This window comes from Bombus terrestris, chromosome 1 (assembly GCF_910591885.1).
Source record: "Bombus terrestris chromosome 1, iyBomTerr1.2, whole genome shotgun sequence".
NCBI classification, from domain to species: Eukaryota; Metazoa; Arthropoda; class Insecta; order Hymenoptera; family Apidae; genus Bombus; species Bombus terrestris.
Window position 1 is genome coordinate 10,905,642 of NC_063269.1, and position 24,742 is coordinate 10,930,383.

The 24,742-nt window shown below is 36.8% G+C and overlaps 5 protein-coding genes across 7 annotated transcripts in view; 1 reads left to right on the forward strand and 4 right to left on the reverse strand.

Annotated features, from left to right (window-relative positions):
- The window catches only part of LOC100649366 (plexin-A4), a 421,249-nt gene extending 415,363 nt beyond the window's left edge, over window positions 1–5,886 (forward strand). For both annotated transcript variants that reach the window (XM_012312042.3, XM_003393269.4), the window contains exons 8-12: window positions 95–308; window positions 397–580; window positions 747–1,457; window positions 1,558–1,703; window positions 1,793–5,886. In XM_012312042.3, the coding sequence (XP_012167432.1) occupies window positions 95–308; window positions 397–580; window positions 747–1,457; window positions 1,558–1,703; window positions 1,793–1,966 (1,429 nt within the window). In that variant the 3' untranslated portion in view covers window positions 1,967–5,886. The remainder of the gene's footprint in view (window positions 1–94; window positions 309–396; window positions 581–746; window positions 1,458–1,557; window positions 1,704–1,792) is intronic.
- A 128-nt stretch (window positions 5,887–6,014) lies between these two features.
- Window positions 6,015–11,954, reverse strand: LOC100649487 (NPC intracellular cholesterol transporter 1). 2 transcript variants are annotated; one of them, XM_003393270.4, is made up of 10 exons: window positions 10,917–11,954; window positions 9,870–9,979; window positions 9,547–9,793; window positions 9,388–9,461; window positions 8,840–9,287; window positions 8,234–8,479; window positions 7,813–8,115; window positions 7,161–7,725; window positions 6,564–7,046; window positions 6,015–6,486 (listed from the first exon to the last, which is right to left on the reverse strand). In XM_003393270.4, the coding sequence occupies exons 2-10, from the start codon at window positions 9,968–9,970 to the stop codon at window positions 6,089–6,091; spliced, it is 2,865 nt and encodes a 954-aa protein (XP_003393318.2). In that variant the 5' UTR covers window positions 9,971–9,979; window positions 10,917–11,954; the 3' UTR covers window positions 6,015–6,088. The 2 variants fall into 2 exon arrangements, with proteins under 2 accessions (XP_003393318.2, XP_048262031.1); XM_048406074.1 differs by lacking the exon at window positions 10,917–11,954 and adding an exon at window positions 10,486–10,603.
- Window positions 11,955–12,097: 143 nt separating this feature from the next.
- Window positions 12,098–14,519, reverse strand: LOC100649682. The gene is made up of 2 exons (XM_048406647.1): window positions 13,604–14,519; window positions 12,098–12,629 (listed from the first exon to the last, which is right to left on the reverse strand). Exons 1-2 carry the CDS (start codon window positions 13,727–13,729, stop codon window positions 12,282–12,284), a joined length of 474 nt encoding a protein of 157 aa, XP_048262604.1. The 5' UTR covers window positions 13,730–14,519; the 3' UTR covers window positions 12,098–12,281.
- Window positions 14,520–14,656: 137 nt separating this feature from the next.
- On the reverse strand, window positions 14,657–19,141 carry LOC105666086 (PI-PLC X domain-containing protein 1). Its single transcript, XM_012312074.3, has 7 exons — window positions 18,793–19,141; window positions 18,250–18,369; window positions 17,960–18,133; window positions 17,421–17,652; window positions 16,760–17,110; window positions 16,265–16,452; window positions 14,657–15,762 (listed from the first exon to the last, which is right to left on the reverse strand). The coding sequence occupies exons 2-7, from the start codon at window positions 18,299–18,301 to the stop codon at window positions 15,401–15,403; spliced, it is 1,359 nt and encodes a 452-aa protein (XP_012167464.1). The 5' UTR covers window positions 18,302–18,369; window positions 18,793–19,141; the 3' UTR covers window positions 14,657–15,400.
- A 1,435-nt stretch (window positions 19,142–20,576) lies between these two features.
- Window positions 20,577–24,742, reverse strand: part of LOC100652269 (palmitoleoyl-protein carboxylesterase NOTUM) — a 32,940-nt gene continuing 28,774 nt past the window's right edge. Inside the window, exons 5-8 of the mRNA XM_012312080.3 lie at window positions 24,410–24,619; window positions 23,727–24,003; window positions 22,685–22,998; window positions 20,577–22,135 (exon numbers count right to left, since the gene is read on the reverse strand). Of these exons, the coding sequence (XP_012167470.1) occupies window positions 21,798–22,135; window positions 22,685–22,998; window positions 23,727–24,003; window positions 24,410–24,619 (1,139 nt within the window). The 3' untranslated portion in view covers window positions 20,577–21,797. The remainder of the gene's footprint in view (window positions 22,136–22,684; window positions 22,999–23,726; window positions 24,004–24,409; window positions 24,620–24,742) is intronic.

Genomic DNA, 24,742 nt, shown 5'->3' on the forward strand with positions numbered 1-24,742 from the left:
TTGGAAAAATATTTTAATACTTTATCATTGTTTAATATTTATCACGATTGTAGAATAATTGTAGAGTGATAATGCTACTTCGTTTATGTTTCAGAACGGAAAGCGTCGCTGAAAAGATGTTGTCAGCTTGGTTCACTTTCCTCCTGTACAAGTTTATGCGAGAATGTGCTGGAGAACCATTGTATGTACTATTTCGTGCAGTAAAACAACAAGTCGATAAGGGTCCCGTCGATGCAATTACATCTGAAGCACGATATTCGTTATCGGAAGAGAAGTTGATCAGACAGTCCATTGACTTCAAACCAATGGTAAAATTGTTGATTTCAATAAATCTTCATAATTTCTTTTTCCTATCACGACTTTCTCTTTAATATAATTCTTAAATTGATTTTTTAGACGGTCTACGTGTCTATATCACAACAAACGGTCTTCGTCGGCGGTATGGATCCAAACACAGAAAATGTTCCAGTCAAAGTTCTCGACTGTGATACGATATCTCAAGTGAAGGAGAAGGCGTTGGATACAATTTACAGAGCCACGCCCTACAGCCAAAGACCAAGGAAGGATGATCTTGATCTTGGTAAGATTCGAAACTTTTAAATGTAACATTATTGTCATAGGTATTATGACGCTAACGTAACTAAAGCTAAAATTTTCGAATAAATATAACCAGTAGGTGACCTAACACTTACTAACAGGCAATGTAAGTAATATATATCCAATATAATACATAATTTCTGCAACAGAATGGCGAACTGGAGCATCCGGTAGATTGATCCTCTATGATGAAGATTCTACGACAAAAACGGAAGGCGAGTGGAAGAAACGAAATACGCTGAATCATTACAGGGTACCAGACGGAGCATCGCTCAACTTAGTCTCCAAACAATCGTCAATATATAATCTATCGATCCTCTCCGAGAAGACGGACAAATCGCACAAATACGAAACCCTGAATCTTAGTAAATTCAGTTCAGCCAGTCCACCGCTCTCCCGTGCCACATCGCCGTTAAATCAGAATCACGACGGTGGTTTGAAATGTTGGCATCTTGTCAAGCACCATGACTCCGATGCACGAAAGGAGGGAGACCGTGGAAACAAAATGGTGTCAGAAATCTACCTAACGAGGCTATTAGCCACGAAGGGTACACTTCAAAAGTTTGTTGATGACCTGTTTGAAACAATCTTTAGCACTGCCCATCGAGGATCAGCTCTTCCCCTCGCGATCAAATACATGTTTGACTTTATGGACGACCAAGCACTGCAGCACGGCATATCCGATCCTGAAGTTGTTCACACATGGAAGAGCAATTCGCTCCCACTCAGGTTTTGGGTGAATCTGATTAAGAATCCGAATTTCATCTTCGATATACACAAATCGAACATCGTGGATTCGTGTCTGTCCGTCGTCGCGCAAACGTTCATGGACAGCTGTTCCACTTCAGATCATAGATTAGGTATGTATTAGCTGTTTGACAGTTTAACTTCTATGGATCTTTTTTCTTGAATTTTGAACATGTTAACGTGATTATCTTCATTTTTTAATTTTATTTATAGGCAAGGACTCGCCGAGTTCTAAACTACTTTACGCAAAGGACATTCCAGTGTACAAAGAGTGGGTAGAACGTTATTATGCAGATATCAAAGTGATGCCAGCCATATCCGATCAAGACATGAACGCCATGCTTGCCGAAGAGTCTAGGGTATGTATTCTTTTCTTTTTTTGCGATTCTAATAGAATTATAGTTATTGCCAATTCTTATTTTCTCATTTTCTCTTTTCCTTGTTATAGTTGCATACGACGGAGTTCAACACGAATTGTGCCCTGTACGAATTATACACGTACGCGGGTAAATACAACGAACAACTGATAGTTACTTTGGAGGAGGACGAGTTTTCACAGAAGCAGAGATTGGCATACAAACTCGAACAAGTACACAATATAATGGCGGCGGATAACCCCTGATGTACCATGAACTCTATGAAGCATATGACAAAGCCCGCCCGCCAAGAGTTACCCTGCTGAATACTCTACCGCAGTTAGGTACTCTTAATGAAGCACCAAAAGGACTGGCCTATGTTGTAATCGATCGTCTCAGGTTTCCGTGCAAGCCAGTTATCCCAGCTTAGTACGCGAATTATTAATACAAGAAGAAATTGCACAACGGACCGCTAAACTGTTCGAACGAGAGAAATATAAAATGTCTACGAGGACTGAAGTGTTTTTGTGACAAAGTCTTCTGAATTTGGTCGCTGGTTGGCAGGTGTGGCAATAATCACAACGGCGCATTGTCACGCATAATTGTACATAAAATACCAAAATCATGATTAATTGTAATAGAATTTCGATGTGCAACCACACCACCCGGCGGCCACGCAACCACATACGAAATGAAAACTGAAAAATTTTTCGCGTGCTACGAAATCGTCGTGACGACGATTCACACGCCGCGACCGCCGGCGGATAGGGTTTTAAAACGAACGAAAAAAATAATAGAACATTAGTGTTATAAGTGAGTGAACGAATCAGCCGATCAAGCCGATAACTTGTAAATGTGTTTAAAACGGTCGATATTTGCCGCCGCTATCGGAGATCGGCGATTTTTAACGAAGAAACATTTCCATCCACCGCTACTAGCTGAAATTTTTTTGAATTACGAACTGACGAATTTTAATAAATAAGATAATTAACGATTAACGATGATTAATTAAACAATATGGGTATATTATATATACATGGATGGTATGTCGTATGTATATGTGTACATATATACACTTTATACCGGCGCAAAAGTATGTGTGTATGTATATGCAGTATCCGAAGAACGAGCGCGCGTACAGTATAGGCGCCGATACCGAGATATTTCTCTCGCGGCGATTAATCGTTGCACGAGAAGAGAAAGAATGAGCAAAAAGAAAAGGAAAATGAAGAAACAGAGGCGTCGCGATAGCAATTTTCGTCCAAAATTTGTAAACGTGAGCTTCGACCGTCATTGATTGAGCAGGATGCCATACTGTACGTACGCCATGCATTACGCGTATTATTTATACTTACATGCATTCAAAACGAAAAAAAAAGGAAAGAGTCATCCGCGAAATCGGAGACAGACTGTGTATTAGTTGATAGGTATTAATCTATGGACTATGGCCGCGCGCGAGGCCAGCTCGATGTGACGGTTGTGTTGAGTGTGCGTGCTTCCCCTCCTTGGTCTCCAGCTCATTGTTCCATTTTATCATTAATCGTTCGTTCTCATCGTCGTGCATCCATCACCTGATGTTCACCTGATCATTGTCGCGCAATTCATGTTCATCAGAAAAAAAAAATCCCTCATTGTCCTCGTGTCATCAATTACCTCTCTTTGTATTACATGTAGTAAAGATGTCCACTATCGGCGCCTCTTCTACTCTTTCTCATCATTCCTAAGAAATCACATTGTGCCACTCTCTCTTCTCCCTTGTAATGCTTCAACGCCTCCGTCGTCATGTTGTTGTCACTCTTAATTATTGTAATATATAATGAATAACGATCACTGTTGAGTATTGTCTGATTGTAATACATTGATATTGAATTGATATGAATTGATAATCATTAATTAAAGCGTAACATTAAACTTTGTGGATGTAGCCATATTGGTATGGGTGAAAGTTTAAAACAATTGATGCAGATGAGAGTGGTCGGGAGCCGTTCGCGATAGACAGCGCTCGAAAAACCTCTTTGTTCTAGGAGTATTTTACCTGTACGCCATTTTCAAACGAGTCGAATCGTATAAATCGTTCGTTTTAATCTATATACATATGTATAGAGAAAGAGAGAGAGAGGGATCAAACCTGGTATCATCGTTTTCGAAAACCCTTCGCTAGGAATCTTCATAATCTTCGCTATATCATTTCTTCCAAGTTAATCGTACTATTAACGAACCACTTTTACAAACGCACATCGAAACCCAATGAGGTGTTTCGTCACGTGATAAGACTTCTCGATTCCGCGTAGGTTAGTTTCGATAAAATATCGAGACTATCATAAAAGAATTCATATCGCTGAAGGTGTTCGAATCGGAGCAACCTTCGTGAGTTCTGTCAACGCGAGCGGCTGGTAGCGAATGAGTGTTGTTTGTGTATGCGTGAGAGTGTCCCGTGCGTCAATTCAATGTGCAGTTGTCAGTGGAGAAAGTATTTATTGCTCAAAAAACATCGGAAGACCGTGTGTGGGAAGGAAAGGCAGCAGGAAAAAATGCGGAGTTGGTAGGCTACGGGAAAGGAACGGGGGAGGGGGAATGGATGGGTGCGTAAATTAAAAAGCGGCGAACGTACGTGAGACATAAAGAAAAAAATGGATCACAGACAGGGTACTCCGCCAAGTCGAGGAACACGAGAAGAAAACCGAGAAGATACTCACGTTGTTCAGTCGCTGTATCACTTACAAATGACAAAAATAAATAAATAAATGAAAAAATTAACAAAAAAAGACAAAGGACTAGCAGCGCCCTCCCCCGCGCACGCCGACTTCAAATGGTACTAATAAACCCAAAGTGCCTCTGGTAGATTTTTGGGCATAAGCTTGAGTAATAAAGACTACATAGCGTTTACTATAAAAGCACGATTACGACGCGATCGCTGATTGTAATAAAACGATGATAATAATAATTTAAACAAAACGAAAAGGGGAGGAGATCGAAAAGAAAAAAAAAGGGAAAGTGAGACAAACGAGTAGGAAGGAGACAGCGAGAGAAGAGAGAGCAAGAAAGACAAATAGAAAGTGAGGGACAGGAGCGCGTGTAACGAACATGTAAGTACACGTGCTTACTTATTGAAACACAAAAGAAATAATAACAAAAAATAAAAACAACCCGAAAGGGCGGAGTGCGGGCGTACCGGGTGTACGCGGTGCGTACGCTAATTACACGTTTAGATAGGTATACATATAGTCGGTAGCCTAGTCTCTATATCAGTGTCTGCCCTGAGTGTCTTTCCCATGGTGTATCCCTATAAAGTGCGTGTACCTTGAACTCCTGGTAAGCAGACGTGCAATTTCCTTGAAACGTTCAATCAACCTCCCTCTTTGCTCAGTCATCATCAACCTTTGAAACGAAGGAGAACCCGCCTCTCCCTTCTACCAACGTCCTCCTGCGCCAACTTTATCACCCCTTCCACCACCAATATCATCGTTATTATCATCAAATTCCCCCCTCCCTTCGTAACGCGTTTAACTGTGCTCACACATCACGCGTCCTTCGCCACACTACCGATCGGCACGTTTTGCTAAGTAAATATTATTATTGTATTGATGGTTCCTCGTTAATTATGGAATGTACGATCCCAATTTGTAAAATTCGAACTAAGTAAGGAGATGTGTATCGCCGTATCGTTCGTGCGTGGCTTGCTGCCCCGGCAGTCTACTACCGTGTATGCTGAATCGTATTTGGAGAGAGAACGTACGCCTCGAATCGAATGTCTTTGTCGAAGGATGACCGTGTACGTATGAGCATATATTTAGGTCTTCTTGTTTGCTTTGTCTCTGCTCGAGGAGGTAAGATTGATCTTACATCAAAAAAATGGTCTCGATAAAAGGAGGGAGCGAGACCATTGGTACAGAGTGAGATGACAAATAAGAAAGACTGAGAATGACAGATCATTCGAATGAAAGATTTGCATGAATGTTTGTGGACTGTGTAAGACTGAGAGAGGCAGCGAAGGGAGTTTGCCAATCAATCCGGGGTCGCTCCCTCGCCGCTCATTTTTACGTCATAAACCTTAATTATGATTATACATACAAAACAAAAAAAAGATAATGCATCCAGCAACACGATTACGTTACGTTTATAATAGTCATGTTCCTTTCCGATCAATAATTATTATTAATAAATCTATATCAACCTTGCTACATTATTTTGTACTTGTTTTTTTAATCTTAATATATTAGATAAATATATATATATATATAAATAATGCCGTTTTTAAGTTATCCGATTTTTATTATTATTATTTTTGTATAAATGTGTGATTAATAGTACGGATAGTGTAATAATTTTGTATGTTTATTGAACCAAAAATAAATATTATTGATAAAGAATCATCTTAGGCGTTCTGTTTAACTCTCCGTCTCTTTATTTAGGGGACTAGTAACGGTGTCGCCTGTATCCTCCACCTTCTCTGGAGATTCTGGTTCTTTGTGTGATCGTAGACTTCCTGGTCCAATAGTGCTTAATATAACAGGCAGAAGAAATAATCCGTGCCAGAGACCAAACAATATTACCAAAACAAAAATCTTTAAAAACGCATGAAACACATAACTGTCCGAGAATACCATCATGGAAAGTGCAAGTAACGTCGAGCCAGCACCGTATGCAACCGCTGCACCAATGTACCTCACCGCGATATGTGCTCTTTTTGTACGATCTTCATTTCCACTTACACTCGCAGCATTTATAAATGCATGTGCAACGTGAGCAGCGTAATCCACACATAATCCAATGCCCAATTCCAAGCCTGGAAAACAAGAATTAATATAATAGTGTTGACAAAATTGTGCTATGTTGAAATTATCAAAGAAACTGATTACGCACCAATGCAAGATGCGATATCTATTGTCAAACCCCAAAAGTACATGAATCCGCAAACATTCAAAAGTGTAAGAAGTACGCATAAAAATATCCAGAAACATGTCTGCAGCTCAGCGATCAGTAACCCTGTCATTCCCATGACACAAATCAAAGCCAAGAAAACATTACGCTGAACTTCTTGAGCGATTAATTTATCAGTGACCCACAAGCTGAATACTTCGCTCCAAACTGTGACGAAACCATTGACTCCAGCATCATGTGCCACCTGCTTACTTTCATCCATCGCTGGAATCCATTGATGAGGACCATAAAATCGTTTAAAGGTAAAATCTATAGTAGCTACTAAAATCGGTGCAGTACTTTCACCGCACGTTAAGCTTTTTCCAAAACGGAAGTTCCGTTGATATTTGCCTCCATTTCGACTAAATAAGAACTTGGATAAATATTTTCGGAATTTCACGTCTTCTAGTATTTCATATCTTAAATCTGTTAATTAAAATATTATATATATATATATATATATTTATAAAATATATTATTGATTTGTTTTTTATAGTTTATTTTTGAATTATTGTTGCAATGATAAAAAATATTGTCAACCTTTTTGAAAATATTCCAAGACAAATTTGGCAAAATCACTGGGCCAAGAATTTATACTTTGTATCGTTGATAAATTTCCAAATTTCTCAGCCAAATTTATTAGCTTTGGAAACTCGGCGGTGTAATTGAAATCTCCCATAAGAATCATTGACTCGTAACCATGTTCGGGATATTGAGTGCGTCGTACGTCAATATATTTACTTAAATACGAATGACTTGGTATAAACCACCCTGGGTCAAACCATTGTTCCAATTTTAATGTACCCATAATTCCAGCCGATACTGTAACTATTGTTATTAATACTATCATTATCTTTCCGGGTTTTGTCAGAATTATATTTGAATATAATTTATTTATCAACTTGGCGGGAAGTTCTTCTTGCGGACTAGTGAATTTCTGTACAAAGTTTTCATGAACGATGCAAGGTAGTATCGAATTTCTTTTATTCTCGATTCGTCGGGCATCGACGGTAAAAAAGGCAACGTAAAACGTGACTTGAAATAAAAACGTCAGTAGTACTCCAACCGCCGCGTAAATACAGAATGATTGGAGGGATGGCAATATCTAGAATTATATATAAAATTTAATATATACACACGCGCAAACATACCTTTCATCTATGTGATAAGTTAAATGTCAATTCAATCTTACTGTGGATGCACCGATAATAAAGGCAACAACGTCAGTAAGAGAAGTAATAATAATAGCCGAGCCTGCATGTCCTAACATTAAAGCTATTCTTTCTTCTAATGGCTTATTTTGATTCAACTTGTGTGTATGTATTTCTTTCCAAGATGCCATTATTAAAAAATTATCGTCTATTCCAAGAGCCAACAACATAAAAGGTAAAGAAGTATGCACAGGTCCATACGAAATTCCAAGAGCAGAGCACACACTGATTGAAGCTATAAAAGCACCACCCACACACAAAAGACCGCCAATTGTAAGATAGACCTGAAGAAAATTGTATTTCGTAAAATTTAAAATTTGTGCTTCTCATAAAATCTTTTTATGAAGATCTACATTCATATTCCAACTTCTTATATCAATGAAAGTTTGACATAGTACTCACTCTCCATCCCACCCAATTGTAATCCGAGAATATGACTAGAACGTAGAAAAACATTAAAATGAATCCTATTGATAATATACCAATATTTCCGAACATTGTTACAAATGTAACATCACCAAAGCTTCTACCAGCATCATACCAGATAGCTAATGTATTATTTACATTTTTTTCGTTATTTAAAATCCTTGCATTTTCGTGCAATATATCCAAATAGGATAGCTCCCACTGTAATACATCATCTGTTGCCTAGAAATAAAATATTATTTTTATTCCAAATATTGTTATAATATATACAAAGCAAAATATATGGAATTTATATTGATTCTGTCAAAAATCTAAGATGTTATAGCATATATTATAAGCGTATATTATAAATAAACTACTATTTTTTTTATCAAAAAAAGCGATATTTTAATGTTGATCTTGACAAAATCATTTCAAGAATAAAGCAAGGCCTAAATCATATAAAACATTTAAATTATATGGTATATAATGTACACATTATAAGCTGTTTAGTAATAATATTTCTATAAGACTTTTGTAAATTCGAAACTATTTAAAACATTTAGAAATCATGATTTAAGCCTTTTTATAAACTTACCTTACCCAATCAGCTGTTCCAACATCGTTGCCAAAGTTATTCATATCCACTTTTGAAAAGTTTACATTAACTGCCCATTGTGTTCTTACTGCTGTGGCTGAGATGATTTTACCCTCTTCATCTCTTGTTATACCACCCAATAATTCTATAAAATTTAGTGGATGGCCCAATGTGGGACTAATTTTTGTGGTGTTTATATCATTAATAATATCCTTCTTAGTTTTATGTAGAATCACATTAGTGTCATATTCCCATATATCCAAGATACTGCTTAAAAGGCAAGCTTTTGGCAAATTGTTTACTACATTACAATAAAGTTCAGGACTAACATGAACTGCAGGTTCGAATACAGTGTTATTAATTTGTTTGTCTGGTTCAATTTCAAAGAAATCATCAGTCAGCAGTTGATCGCTGCGCTTTTTTCTATGTACAATACCTGATATGACAGGTACTCTATTCATTAAACAAAGAGAAATTAGTTTTGGTTTTCGGCAAATCTTATAGTATCCATAAAATAAAGCTTGTTCAATAACATGTACAGAAGAATGCTTACTTGAAACATACATCTGTCCATGCAATTTGATCAGAAGTTTGTACAGAAATAACCTCCTTTGTTATTCCATTTAGCTGAAAGAATTTAAATAACCTAAAATGTATATTACATGCATAGTGAAACCTTACTACAATAAAATATATAAGTAAAAGTAGGTACTCTTGCAAGAACTTCTGGTTCTAATACATCATCAGCAGTTAATATCATATTCTCCATTCTCAAACCCTGTTCAAATTGTTCGAACATCCATTCTGTGTCGCGAACAAAATCAGAGTCCTGTGGAACCCATAATTTCACAGGATTTTTCTCTTGATGAAAAAAATATAAACCAGAAAGAGAAATTAATACTATCACAGTACTTCCAATTATCCATTTCAACGGTCGTCGAGCAATTCGCAACCCGAGTCTGAAAAAAGATATAAGCTAAGTACGTGACAACAAAGAATTCTTATATTTCTCAGAGGGCATATTATCAGACCTACCTATAGAAAAAATGTTCCACCACTTCTGACAAACGCTGTGGTATGCGTTGCAGAAAGCTTCGAAAAGACCGTTTGCGAACTATTCTCTCTTCTATCTCCATTTCTTTACACTGAAATCGAATCACAGCACCATGATTTCTCTTCGAATCATGATCGAATTTTACGCGCAATAAGCGTAAACCTTATCGAATCACTTCAAAACGAACAATTCCGTTCGTAATCCGAAGTTACGGCTTTATAGTCAGTCCTTCGCAACGGGTGAAGGACAATGTATACCTAACCTCTAAATTTGGCGACCGATTAAGTACACGAATAGATATAGAAATGTAAAGAAAAATATACAATCAAAGACGAACACTTCCATTTGAAGCAATTTGTGCACGGAACTTTTGTCTAGCTCCGCGAACAATCGACTGTCACTATCCATAGTGACCCTTCTCAACCTATCCCTCGTTTCGCTGCATCAGGTTACAGCTGATAGACGTTACGCTATCAGCGCGCGTAACTACCGTCTAATCTAAATTATCATATGAGTGAACAACGGAATTACATGCATCGATGGTTAATAAAATGTATCTATTTAAAAGAAAAATTAAATTAAAAATTTGTATGTTACCGTTTCTATACACTGATTTTGGGTTTTAGTCCCAACAAGGTCTAGAGATGACCGTATATACATATGCACATTTCTTTCTTTGCCAAGTTTTTAGAACTGGGATTGACGTGTATACCGGTTTTGAATGAATAAACATCGCAAGATCTAGATTTTCCAAGAAATTGTAATGATGTAACCAATTAAGAAGATATTAAATTCAAGATGCAAATAATTTCTAGATTTGCTGTTAAGAGAAAATCTACAAGAATATAATATTAATAAGAATATATTACAATGTAAATATATAAAAAATGAAGATATTAAAATGTCTAACACAAATATTTGCATTGTTGCTTTGCATTATAATTTGCAATCTATTTCAATATAGATGACTAAACCCAACCTTCACAATTTCCGTGTAATATGGAAAATTACAAAGGAAGAGAACTTACCAGGAGCACTACACGATTTCCACTGAGATCGATTCTTTAAAGTATCACTCGTACTTCTTGCCAGTTGAGTCACGACTATGACGCTTTGCACTACGAATCTGAACAGGTTGCACTTAAAATTAACTTAATAACTGACTATTGATCTCAAAGACGTAACATAACGAACACGTCATAATCTAGACAAGCTAAATACTTATCAATTAAATCCAATGATAACGAAGATATTGCACACCGGGACAGTGTTCGCTTTCAGTACGTTAGCAGTTGAAACTCGAATAAGCACGATCGCTTTCAGTACGTTAGCAGTTGAAACTCGAATAAGCACGATGATCGCGGCTCGCCGATGTGCAGTTGCATGTGCACATGCTGTCTGTGAAACAATAACTATAATTAATTTCTTCTGCGGTTTCTTTCATGTCTAATTACGAATTAGTAATCAGAAGGGTGCGCGACATATGACTGATGAAGCGCAGCGCATTGTCTTAATTTCTCTGGCAAATAAATTAAAATAAAGTTACCATCGTAGTTCCATAAATGACAATATATATTCTGGTTTATCGGTTGTTAATTCACGCATTGAAAAAGTAGCACGACGAAGAACACTGTAATTGGACTAGAATAGGAAGTTGATAGATCGTTAGAAGAACTGAAGATTTGTTTTTGTAACGAGTATTGTGTAACATGCACCTTATCCGGATACTTCAAGAGATTTTATAATGTGCTAGAATCACGTTATCCTTTGTATAGAAACTAAAGAAAACATCTTAAATTGTGACTATAAAAAGAATTGGTTAAGAAGTTTACTTATCATTTGTGACGTTTTATAGACCAGATTTGCATTTTTGCTACTAGCTCGTGTTAATAATGAAAGTTATTGGACACTAATAGACACGTATTGAACACGGGGTCAAATACGCGCTGTACTTCTACATTGATTAAATAATTGTAAATTATTCGAACTGTATCTTTATTGTGTTAAATAAATTAAATTACATAAATTAAATATTCTCTTTGACCTATTATATCAATATTTTCGTTCATTTATTTGCCTGTACGTGAAACGTCTATTAAAAACTGTTTATCGTGTCATACATAGATGGTACAAATATCTCGAAATTCTTTCCTAAATATTTTGCAAAAAAAATCTTCAATAAATATGAAATAAAATATGACACAAAAACTTTGTTCTTTCATATTTCAATTTTATTAAAGAGGCCTTTATAAATCGCACTAATGATAACGTCTACATTTACTGATTTACACGACACGAGACACGTTGAACGCTGCAGCTACTTATCGTATCAAAATGCAACGATCACGTTTCTAGAACTGCGTATAAGAAATACATATATTACTATACCGAGATCAGGATGCGTAGTAAAACGCAGATAAGAAGGACATGTAGGTTAGAATGCAAAGTTCCGAGGTGGACAGAATTGTTATGCAATAACGATGCAGGTCCACGAATTTAATGTAGAGCAATGTACGTAATATGCTAACTATTGCAAAAGCGGGTAAAATCAATCTAGCTATAGGAAACAGCGGTGACGTAGTCAGCCATATCGGTGCAATTAGCAGATAAGGGATTACAATTCCAAGATCGTGTTGATGTGCATTTCTGACGCGAACCACGTCCTCGTGACCGCCTCCGGTCGGACATAAAATTATGTCGGTACCTGTCAACCACATTTTGTCCTCCTCGCTGTGAATCACCTGTGAAAAATCGATCAAAACGACGCGTTCCAATTATGGACTTGTAAATATTATTACGTTAAAAAAAATCTATTATCAATAATCTCTCCTTCGATAATCAGACTACACTTTTTGCCAAGAACATAAATACGTATGTAATCAAGTGTTTAAATACATTCAGAACTACTTCAGTCATGATAAGCGGCGTGGCGTAATATAAATAATAGTATGATCAAAAGTATTTCGTGTTTTTGTTGATGTCAACTTTGAAATGTTTAAATGTATGTTAACTCTGATTTGTCTGTTAGGTAATTTTGATAAGAAAGGAAATATGTATTTTATAATATTCGATAACGAAAAATCTCATCAAGAGATAGCAATGTATCTTGAATATACTTAGTCATACGTCTACAGACGCAGAAAAGATATTAGATGGCAGTATTTACACTAGAATTCTTATCGTTATAGCTACAATGTTCAAGATCAAATGTTGTTGATTCCTTAAATCCATTAATCAGTTGATACTTAGACATATGGCAGAATAGAAATCGTATTGGTATACAAGTGATGGTTTTGAGAAATTAAATTTAATCATATATTTCTATAATAACTTTAATCTCTATCGTGATATATTTTCATGATGTAGAAAAAAATATGTATAATGAATTTCTTACAATAGTAAACGTAAAATACTGTTTTAGGAAAAATAACACTGAACTAAATTATCTTTTTGATTTTTAAAAATCTTGAAAATTATTTCCATGATTGTCAGCCAGCCATCCATGTAAATATAATATAATTTAGTTTTGACACAAATATAGAAGATTAGGAATAAAGAAATTATTACGTCAAAGAGATTGATAGTCGAATGATAAATTATCACATATATACGTATCTCCCAGTTAAGAGATTATAAACCAACAGACAGATTTTTTTATTAATATCTAATGCTAGATCAAAATAAGGATTATATAAAGAAAATAAGGATATTTTACCCGTCTGGTGGCTCGCATTCGCCCAGTGAACCACGTCAGGGCGTTCATCTTCAGAATGAGAACGCATGACCACCAAACGTAAACGACCCACAGCTCTTTCACCTCGTTCGCAAGATTGTTCTCCATTGTTTCACGTTAGCCGTCCAGCTGGCTTCGTACCGTGAAAGAAAACGCGAAGAATGGTCGACGTAGCTCGTTGTTTCCTTAACGTTTCATTCATCTCATTGCGTGCGCCATTCCGTATCTCGACGAGCAAGAAGGGGACCATTTATCAGTGTCGTGATAAAGCTACGATAATAGTGGTCAACGAACGACGGAGATAAATAAACACAAAAAGAAAAGTAGAAAAAAAGAAAGAGTAAGAATATACCAAAGTATCGAAACACGAGGCGTATTTTAAAGTTAGTATGAACGCGAGTACGCGAGTGGAAAGTCGGTTAAACGAGAGGAATCGACGGATGGAGCCGTGTTAAAATTCACTTCGCATGGATTCGTTGTCGTTCGCTGCTACCAGACGACTGACTACCTCGAAAACCGGTGTCCCGAACGTGATCTCGCTTTCTACAGTCCCATTTGGAAGTCAAATCGATGCGCGCCACGCTGATTCTTCGCTGGAGCACGTTTCGGAAACGTCGCGGCATTTGTTTCGAACGAACTCGTTTATTTTCCTCGGTGGAAACACGGCCGCGTTAAAAAGTTCGGGAATTGTAGGACACGTGGTTCGTGCAGCAAGTTTCCGCCGTTGAATTGAATAGCTTTGTGCTGACACGATGCTGAGAAATGCGAGTTTGTGAAGTTTTCGTGTTATTGTGAGATTGGCTTGATGATTTTTGGAAGTGTGAAACGTTGATTGAGCAAACGTATAGCGAACTCCACATATTCTTTTTGTTTGAAATCTTGAGAATATTAAATATAGTGATAGTAACTATGAAAAGTATCTGGTTGTTATATAGGTTTGTTATATCGTTGAATTGAATTTTGGAAAATAAAATTTTGTTTGTTAGTTCAACCAGAACATTTTGACTGACACTATAAGAGAGATAAAAGCATGTCTTCTCGTTAGTACATGTATTGATACTTCCATTTAAGAGCTTTTAATGTACATGTCTCTTACAACAGTTATCCTAAGATTCTTTATCACGGTCAATCGATGAATCCGATCTACTAAGAAACCATTAATCAGTAATTTATAATTCTTTAAAAAGAAATAACTGCCGATTTTATCCCTTTAACCCCTAAGCATTTCTATTCTTCCTTATACTTCCTCCTTTTTGATCTTTCGCATTTTAAAGATAATTATCAGTTTAAATAATTCAAATAAATTTAATGAACACCTATATTTTTCTAAATATTTTCATAGAATGTTCTATCGAATAATAAATTTCAAAATCTTTCGCTAGAAATGCCTTAGGAAACCTATTGCAAAACATAATTCGATCAGTTATCGTATTTTTAATTATTAGGTTGTCCGAAAGGTTTCTTTCGTTTCATAAGGTGATAATAGATGAACAACAATTTCTGTTTTATATTATTTTATTGAATTAGGTATGATCCATTTCGTTCTATTTCTATTATTATGTTCGTGCATAATTGAATAAACTAATATAAAACAAAAAACATTGTGCGTCTACTATTTCCTTATAAAACGAAAGAAACTTTTCGGACAACCTAATAGAATTAGAATCATTTGTAAAGGAAGTTCTAAAAACTTCACATGATCCGCACTTTTCCTCCCACCAAGAAAATAGCATCTAATTAAAGTGAAATCTTCGTAGAGTATGCGATTTTACTATCACGTTACAAACGCCACTGGGCGATGTTGCTCTTCTTAATGTTCGCCTGTATCGACACGTCAATGAGATTATTTCCGAGGAAGAAATCTGTTGCGACGATGTTCGCTTCTTTCCACCATTCCTCTTGAAACTGGTACGTGAGATTTCTGTTCACCGAGTCGGCCATCTGCCGCAGTCCGCCGGATAAATTGAAGATTATGTCTAGCGGATACGGTGTTAATTCCGCCATTGCCGCCCACAATGGATTTTGACCGTTCAGGGACTTCTTCGGAGCCATGATAACTTTCTCCAGATATTTGAACAGCCCTTCCACCGTTTGTTGATTGCCCCAGGCTTGAGGCAGCGTTGGCCACAGCCAGTCGTATTCTAGAATAAAATTGATTTACAAGTACGATTCGCGAAATAAAATTGAAATGATATTGAAAATAAGAACGAGTACTGTGCACATTATATTTCTAAAATCTTCTTCTTCGATATTTAAATAATATAAAGTGTATGTTAAAATAAAATACCTGATGAACTAAGTACAGCTGGCTAAAAAGATATTACCTGAGTATTTTTTACTAAAGTATAATTTTTCGCAATATAATTTATTTTATTCTAAAAATATTGAACAACTAATGTTGAGAAGAATAATAAATATTCGTAAAGAATAGATTTCTTGTAGTCTCTCTTCTTTAGTATTTTATAATTTTTGATAAAATGTTCTAAATATCTAACATGGTCAAGTGCTTTTATGTATAAAAGTGCTTCAACTGTATAAAATTCAAGTAAAATTAGAACTTTCATTAAGTCAATTTTTATATCTGGATGAATCTGCATATTGACCTAGGTAATTTCATTGGATGAAGGTTGATAATAAATTTACCATTAACGGTGTGCTTGTCACCGTAGGAAATTATCAAGCGTTTCCCTCCGGTCCAAATATCATTCAAGGTCGGACCCAGACCTTCGACCCCTCTATCGGGTTTTAGAATCAAGCCTTCGAATTCTCGCAAGAGGATCATGGCCAATCGACGATGCCTACTCGGTCTATCTTCAAATCCCACGGGAAATCTAAAAGTAACACAATTCCATGTTGAATATCGTTTCCCTCCAACTATAAAACATGCAGTTATTCTACTATATAAATATCGCCAAATATCATTCCAATTTTTCTCTCAATTCTTATTCTACAATACAGTCATACGTGACTTTGGAACAAAAATTTCCTTTCAATTATTAAATACACGATATAAATATGTTGACCTGCTACACTCAATTTCATAGCCGTTTGAAATCAATTTGTATCACGAGCACCGAATTGTTCTCTCGATATTATTGATCCGTAAGTCGTCAGTGTTGCATTATATCGCCAATTTACCTATGAAAATCCATGATGACCACTTCTCCCCTAGCAACGTTCAGAAAGTTTCTCACGTCTTTAATGATAGCCGAGAGAGGGGTGATCCGGATGACATCATGATTGATCCAGAATCTGCTTATGTGATTGCCCTCTTCGATAGCAGTGCCGGTCGGAATTGATGGATAATAACCAACTCTGATGTCTAGATACCTTATACCATGCACTAATTGTGTCCATATATCGCGATCCTGTGTCAAGAGGTATCTTTGAAACGCGTCCCGCCTCGACAGGTCACCGTGCTTGTAACATCCGGAATTATGCGTCCCCGGTATCATTAAACTTCCTATCGGAAGCCTTCCTAATTGCCTTCTAAAAAACATAGCAAATCTTTTTTATATAAATTTTCATAAAGGAAGATATTCTTCCTTAATAAGATTTAGATTTAAGAATTTATTGAGAAGAAAATCTTCCAGTAATGTTTGTTAAAAAAAATTTCGCAATGATATTTGTTGGAAATTAAAGAAAATGATTTTAGTACAATTTGAAAAAATAGATTTTTAATTTTAATTTCATATAAATTTTCTTAATGAGGAAATATTCTTTCCGGATAATGTTTATTGGCAAGTGAAGAAACTAATTTGAATAATTTTTGGAAACTTATGGAAGGTAAGTATATTACCTCAAGTCGTACATCCATGTTGGCCAGATTTGTAAGCAGGAACTGGTAAGGATGACTCCATCTTTGTAAAGGGCAGCATGGTGTTTCAGGCAATGTGGACCAGGAAGCGTCGCACCATCCTTGGTATCCCATCCACCCGGAAGTGGTGGACGACCCACGGTGATATTCGTTCGATAGTAACCGCGTGGATATTGCAGCGAAGTCAAAGTCAGCTTAGGCTTCACCGTTTTATCTGAAAGTGCGATGTCGATGGTTGCGTCGACCGATATCGAAGTGGTTACTTTTGAATTTTAAACTTCGATGAAATTGAAGAAAATACACGCTTTTGTTCGCTTGAATGGTTCGTGTAGCTTCTTTTGAATAAATTCATGACATATGACGTATATAAAAAGTAATTGCAATAGAAATGGAAAATAAAAATTATCAAAGATAAAGAAAGGAGAATAACGAAACTATAGATTAATTAGCATCGATAAGGTAGGATTTAATCCTTGAATCACGGGTTACAATGTTCAAGAGAAGCAAACAAAACTTATTACTATGTGCTGGGTCAGCAGTGAACACCTTGATGGTATCTGGGTATCCTGTGCCCGATGGACAATCGAGATCCCAATTTACTTCGAGCTCAGCGTCGATCACCTTGTCGCTGGCAGCGATTGGTCTCCACAATGAGGAGACTGTCAGCCATACTTTTCCGCATTGTGCTGCCAATGCTAAAATCACGAGTGTTATCGTCAGCAATCTTTATCGATCGAATTACACGATCCAAGCTATTAAGAATATTGCAAGTGTAATTCGAGAAGCACAGAAAATTTAGATTTACGCTCACCGATATCGCAAAATAAATGAAGAAGCAGCAATATTACACCCTTCAGCATCATCGAGTGATACTATTTTATCCAAGCTTCCCGTATAAATTGTACTCCAACGTTCAGCGTCAAAGATTTACCTATATTTATAAATAAGGATAAAAATTCAATTATAAAAATAATCGAAGTTATGAACCTCCCGACGAAGGTTCCTATAGAACTAAATAATTTAATTCAACAATAAACGAAGATGTAGATTTTTTATTTAAAATATGAAACTTTTTTTATAATATCAACTTTTACAGTGTTCTGAATCTAGCTACCGACTACTAGAATTACTTAAAAGAATCAAAAGTTCGACAAGGGTCATTTTTGTTACGAGTTCATCAATTTCTTTTACTTTTTAGTATAATTATACCGTACCGATTTCAAATTACGATTCCCATGAAGTCTAATACCATTCGAATAACCAAAATCGAAACGAAAAAAGAAAACAATAAAAAGCGAGATGAAAATATGAAAAAACCGAATCCGAACAGCAGAACAACAGCAAAAGCACTTACACGTAGCGCGCACACTCCGCGAACCACTTCCGACGCAGCGAGTCGATCGTCAGGAGTCCCTCGAGTCCTGGTTCTCCTTGCTTCTCGATGGCCGATCGAGCATTCAGTCGCGCTTCGTTGCCCGCCCACGGAAGCGTCGCCGCTTTCCCGCGTCGCTTTCTTGGCCTGCAGCTTTTCAAGGCGATCGCAAACCGTTCGATCGGCTCATCGTCCGGCGCGGCAAGCGAACAACGATCGATTCACGAAGTACCGTAGGTCGACACAATGAAGAAGAAGAATAGGAATCGATCGCTCGTTATCCTGCTGGTCCAACCGATCCGGTCGTCTGGAGACAGTCCAGTGACTGAACGATAGACAACCGAACGACCCGTAACCGGACCAGTTTAATATAGAACCCGCTCGCTTATGGGACATTCAAGCACATTGTGCCATCCTTCCATCACTTCCTCGGACACGTCAATTGCTCGGTGGGGACCACTAGGCTGTCCTCGTCGTCCGTCCGATGGAACGTGTTCCGTTTTTCTCTGTCCACCGTTCGATCATCCTATCGACTGCCGTCCAACCATTGAGGGTCAGACCCGGTCTGACCCGCCAGTATTAAACACCATTTCCTGCGTATGCCGTGGAATATATAATTTCGAGACAACGACTACGGAGGGAGGGCGAACAGATCGGAGAGTACGCGCCGAGCACCAAGCATCGACGGATCCCGGTTCACCGGGGTTTGGGGACGGATTCTGATTCTACATTGAATTATCACCCTCGCTCGTGGCTGAACAAGCGGGGAGGAAGGGACGGCAGTCGTGAGAGCTAACAGGATGATGATTAGGTACAGGTGCAGCCAACGAGGCGACTCGATTTATCGTTACTCCGCGTTCGATGATGTTTACCGAGCACCGACTATGTATCCTTGGTGTGTATATACAAGCCATAGGCTTCCCTTGAAACTGTTTATCATTCGCCGTATGTGTTTTTCGAATAATTTTGGACGAACGGGAAGATTCAATTTAGTGGAAATTAATTTTTTTTTGGATTGTATTCATTGGTGTAGAATGGTTGACATAGAATTACAGAGATTGTTATATGATAGAATATTATGTTTTGCCTCCGCTGTTTTGATTATACGTAAATAGTTTAGTATTTCGTAGTAATATACACACGAATGGTTAAATAGTTTATTCATTTGTTTGATACTGTAAATTTTAGAAAATTAAACGTATTGTAAAATTGTAGTCAATGAATTAGATTCTCTGACACGTTTTTATCGAAATCCTGTCTTCCTTAATGATTAGGAGGTAGTACATATATTCTGCTACTTTTTACGTAAACTCTGATTATAATTTAATTATGCATTATTGACTTTTTTCATATTAGAGTTCATTAAAATATCTTCAACAAATGACTTGAAATATTACCTAAAAGTATATATATGTGTGTTTCTATTTTAAGCTCTTGTCAAAGAACAAAAACGCGAATGCAATTCGATGTGAAAACTCTATTTCTGCCATTCAGCCATGTCGATGTTCTACATACAAAGAAACGAAGCGATTGATTAAATGGTACACGCAATAAAATAAAAAAACTCTATAACTCGTTTAGTATAACAGATATACAATTTATTTACAGTCTCACGCGAGTACAAAATAACAATGATTTGTATGACGGACGCAAATGTAAGGACAGAGCGTCGAAGAGGATTGATATCGATTGCAACGCGCGAAAAATAAATTAAACGCTTAGAAGAATTCTTCTCGTCTTGATCGTCGCATTTTTTTCTCTCGCTCTAAATAAATAATTAGTTAATCCTACAGAAAAGTATGTATATTACAGTGCCTGGGTACAATTAGATACAATGACCCGCGGCTTCTTTCTATGCGCGCGCGCGCGTGCGCGTTAACCCAACTCCTTAATTACTCTTGTCGCGTTAAACTCTTCTAATCGGCGTTTACAGTACAAAGAAGGACGTTAATACGATTTGATTCGTTGAGGTAGATAATTTAATCAGTCTATGAAGCTGCTTTGTCGGTCGGTTTGCTCGTTATTGGCATCAATTCGCAAAACTCGGTTCCGGCGCATTCTATTGAATCGAGCTGAACGTTAACTTCCAGTTGAGCCCTAGCTCGACATTGAATGCAGCACGACCATAAGCCGGCAGTATTAATACTGAGCGTCTCCAGTTCGAACTTCTTCGGTATACGTGTAACTGTTTCGATATTCCTCGGAAATTGCGTTACTTAATTCATTCGAGCTTTCACAAAAGTTCTTCTATCTTGACCAGTCTATCAATAGTATACAAACAACTTTACTTAATTTATTATACCAGAAACTACAATTCAAAAGATCGTTCTGCGAATATGTTGCTTTCTATCTGACCAGGTACAAACGTTGAAGAGGGAAGGATGTTTTGGTAAATTGAACGTCAAGCCTCATGGCTGATCAGCGATCGCGTCACCGCGAAGGCGAGTAAATTAATTCGTAATATGATTATATGCCCGTTTACTTTACCTACAACCTATCAAATAAATTAAATTACTCGGCTACTCGCGAGGTTGGTGTGAATTACACGCTTCACACGCAAAAACGAACGACGAAAATTGTTTAAAGAAATTGTCGTCGAATTGAGTAACTTGCTGGAACATGAATTCGACCATAAAATATAATCGACTCGATTCCTCTAACGAAAATTCTAAGTATTTCATAGAAACTCTAACGAATACTTATGTACAATTTAATGATTTTAAATTTAATAATGTTAAAATTGTTTCAAGAGTCTGAAAAAATTCAAACAAAAAAATATGTTCTCTTCTAGAGACGCATTAAACGCCTTGCTTCCTTTCAGTCTCTTCTTTTCTAAAAAAGATTTCAAGGAAATATTTCATCTTTATCGAACAATGAAAGAAAATGACGGTCGATGAAAGTACAAATTAAAGTCTTATCTTTTTCTCCATCAACATCGTCATTTTCTATTGTTCTTCTTATGGAATGTATCTTCTTAATGCGACGAGTTAGTTCGCTCGTTGCGTAAGAAGATTTAACAGTTCGTCGTGATCCATACTGTTCAACGTTTGTATATCGATACCCAACGCGTTCGCCACGCTCTTCATATCGAGGCCGAAGCTCTTCAACAGCTCGATGAAGTCCATTTCCTCGCCGGTGAACGGGTTGTGGAGCTTTGGGCAGCTGTGATTACACTGCGGCCAAGTGCAACGTTCGATTAACCGGAAGTGGCAGCCCTGGACACACTTCCGTTTGCCAGATGGTATCACCGAGCGCTGCGGTCTGGTACCGTTGAACATGCCTGTATGGTTGGTGTCGTTGTTCTGCTTGTTACCCTTCCGACGACCTAGAATTTCAACGAATTTCAGATGATCCATTTCTTCAAATATGTACATTCTTCGACGAATACGATAAAAGAAATGGATAACGAAGAAAATATAAAGCGTGTTCGAATTAAATAATCTGAAAAAATTTTCACGTAAGAAGCTAATTTGTTGGAAGAGATATGTTAATAATTTTGTTCAAACATAGAATTTTTGCCCCATAAAAAATTAATTTGTTTGCAGGGTTTTGTCAATAAAGTAGCGGCAAAGTGATTTTGTAGTGAAAAGTGAAAAATTTTACCCCTTCTAATTCAAATAGCATGGATTGCAGAAATAAATATCTCAACAATTGTAAAGAACTACAGAACGAGGTTACTTCAAAATAATTATTAAAAAGATTATGTAGAAGTTATAAAAAGTTATAAAACCAAAAGAAATATCAAAGATATAATGTAATATTTTGCATCCACAATTTCTCATTTAGTAATTCTTATCTATTCATCTAGACACGGAATCATAATTGTATTCATATTTGATGTAGATATATATGTGTATATTATATAATAATTTACCTGTAGATTTTCTGCGCTCGTGTTTCTCCTTCTTCATCTTCGATATCTTATTTCTGTCCCTGCGTTTGCCTTTGTGCTTCCGTCTCTTCCTCTTTTTGTTCTCCCTGTCCTGCATCAGGGCGTTCGACGAAATATTCCTCTCGATCGATTTACCGATCATCGACGATCTGACTTTTTGCAACTCCGCTATGAAGTCGCTCTTTCCGCTTCTTCCCGGTTCAAACGAAGTTCCGTTTCCCTTCGTCAGACCGGATCGTAGTAGCTTCCGCAATGACTTCGCGCACGGCTGGTTCGTCTCAATTGGCGAACGAGTGCTGAAATTAACAGGGACGAAGTCAGTTCGCTGCCAGTTTCGCGTTGAAGCAAGTGAACCGGTGGAAAATGAAGGAAGAAGCGCTTTCGCTAGAACTTTCGCTAGAAAGTACAATATACAACAACTTTGCTTTTGTTGTTCAGTATTTTGTAATATGATGCTGTAAATTACAACATGTATTGCACAACTCAGCTTTTGTTTATTAATTTAAAATTGTTATGTGGAATAGGATTTATGAATAAGTAGAAAAAGATGAAAAAATATGCAGGATACACATAAGATGCAAGATAAGAAATATACAAATTAAAATACTCGTTATAATACACTGTTCAGAATTACTACAGGGTCGTTCTCTATGTCACTTTAATTTTCATTGTCTATATATTCTATTTTTGATAATTGTTTTAAAGACAATTTTTATTACAATTTCATCTCATTTTAATAACATACCAATCTCTTTTTCTGTCAAGCTTATAGGATTCCTTTACCTTTGTTTGCTTAATTAATACACTAAGATCGTTCATAATAGCGATCTCTTAATTATTCTACATAATGTTAAAAGATGAAGCAAACCTTGAATGTGCGTATTCATAAAAATATTCATAAAAATTACTTATGTAATCATACAATCGAATAATATAGTATAATTTGATTTATACAGAATACTTCGTTACCTTTTGTATTTTGTATTCTTGGAAAAATTATTTTTGGAAAAGATTTGATACTCACTCGTTCCGACGGTTCCCAATCGGTATTTGCTCCCAACAGTGCAACGCCTGTGCCAAGGAAATCTCATCTATCTTGACCAACTGCCAATCTCTCTTCGTCAGAACGCTATGACTAATACAGCTCGGGGCAAAGACCGCGCTAACGTTTTCAAATGTCTGTCGCAGACTGTCACCCATCTTGTGTATATAATCCCATTGTTGCTTAGTTACCGGTGCACCCACGTTATCCGCCGACATCTGCGCCTCATCAAACAGCCATTGGAAGACGAACAGCGGCGCTATGAATTTGAAAATGAAAAACAAACATTTTCATTTATTAATTATTTTACACCGAAATTTGTTCAGCGATCGTTCTTTTCATCGTATATTTTATATTAAGTTTGACGCGCAACTTCTTCCCTCTGAAGGTCTCAACATGAGAAATTTGGAAGAAAAGAGGCCTTTGAATTTTTGAGAACAAATATTTTTCTCACTCAATCGGTTTACAGTGAAGTTTGTTTAATGATTAGCCTTTTTGTCAAATATTTTATATTATACTCGAAACAAGCATCGCGTCTTCGTCTTAGAATCGTCGATTCAGCAAATTTAAAGGAAAATACAGTTCGATCTGAAATGGTCCTCTGAGACGGGGAAATGATAAAATATAATAAACAGAATAAACAGGCAAGATGGAAGTTTCTTTACCAGTCAACGTTGGATATAGTCTGTAGCCAAAGTAGCACCTCCACGGTTCGTTTGGGTACTTGTTGACACAATTGTGCGGCATTCGAGCCTTCCAAAGTTCCATCCCCTTGTGAACAACGTCAACTGGTGACAAACCGTTTGGTGAATAGGGAGCTCTGTCGAGAAACCAGCCCGAATCCGACACACCTCTTATCGCGATATGTTTCAATCCTGCGATTTGTCGTAGTAAAAATTTGAATAAAAAGTTTCAATTAACGTATATAAATAATATTTAATATTTTTATTCGCAAATTTAATGATCTAATAGATCTTTCAAATCAACGTGGATCCGTA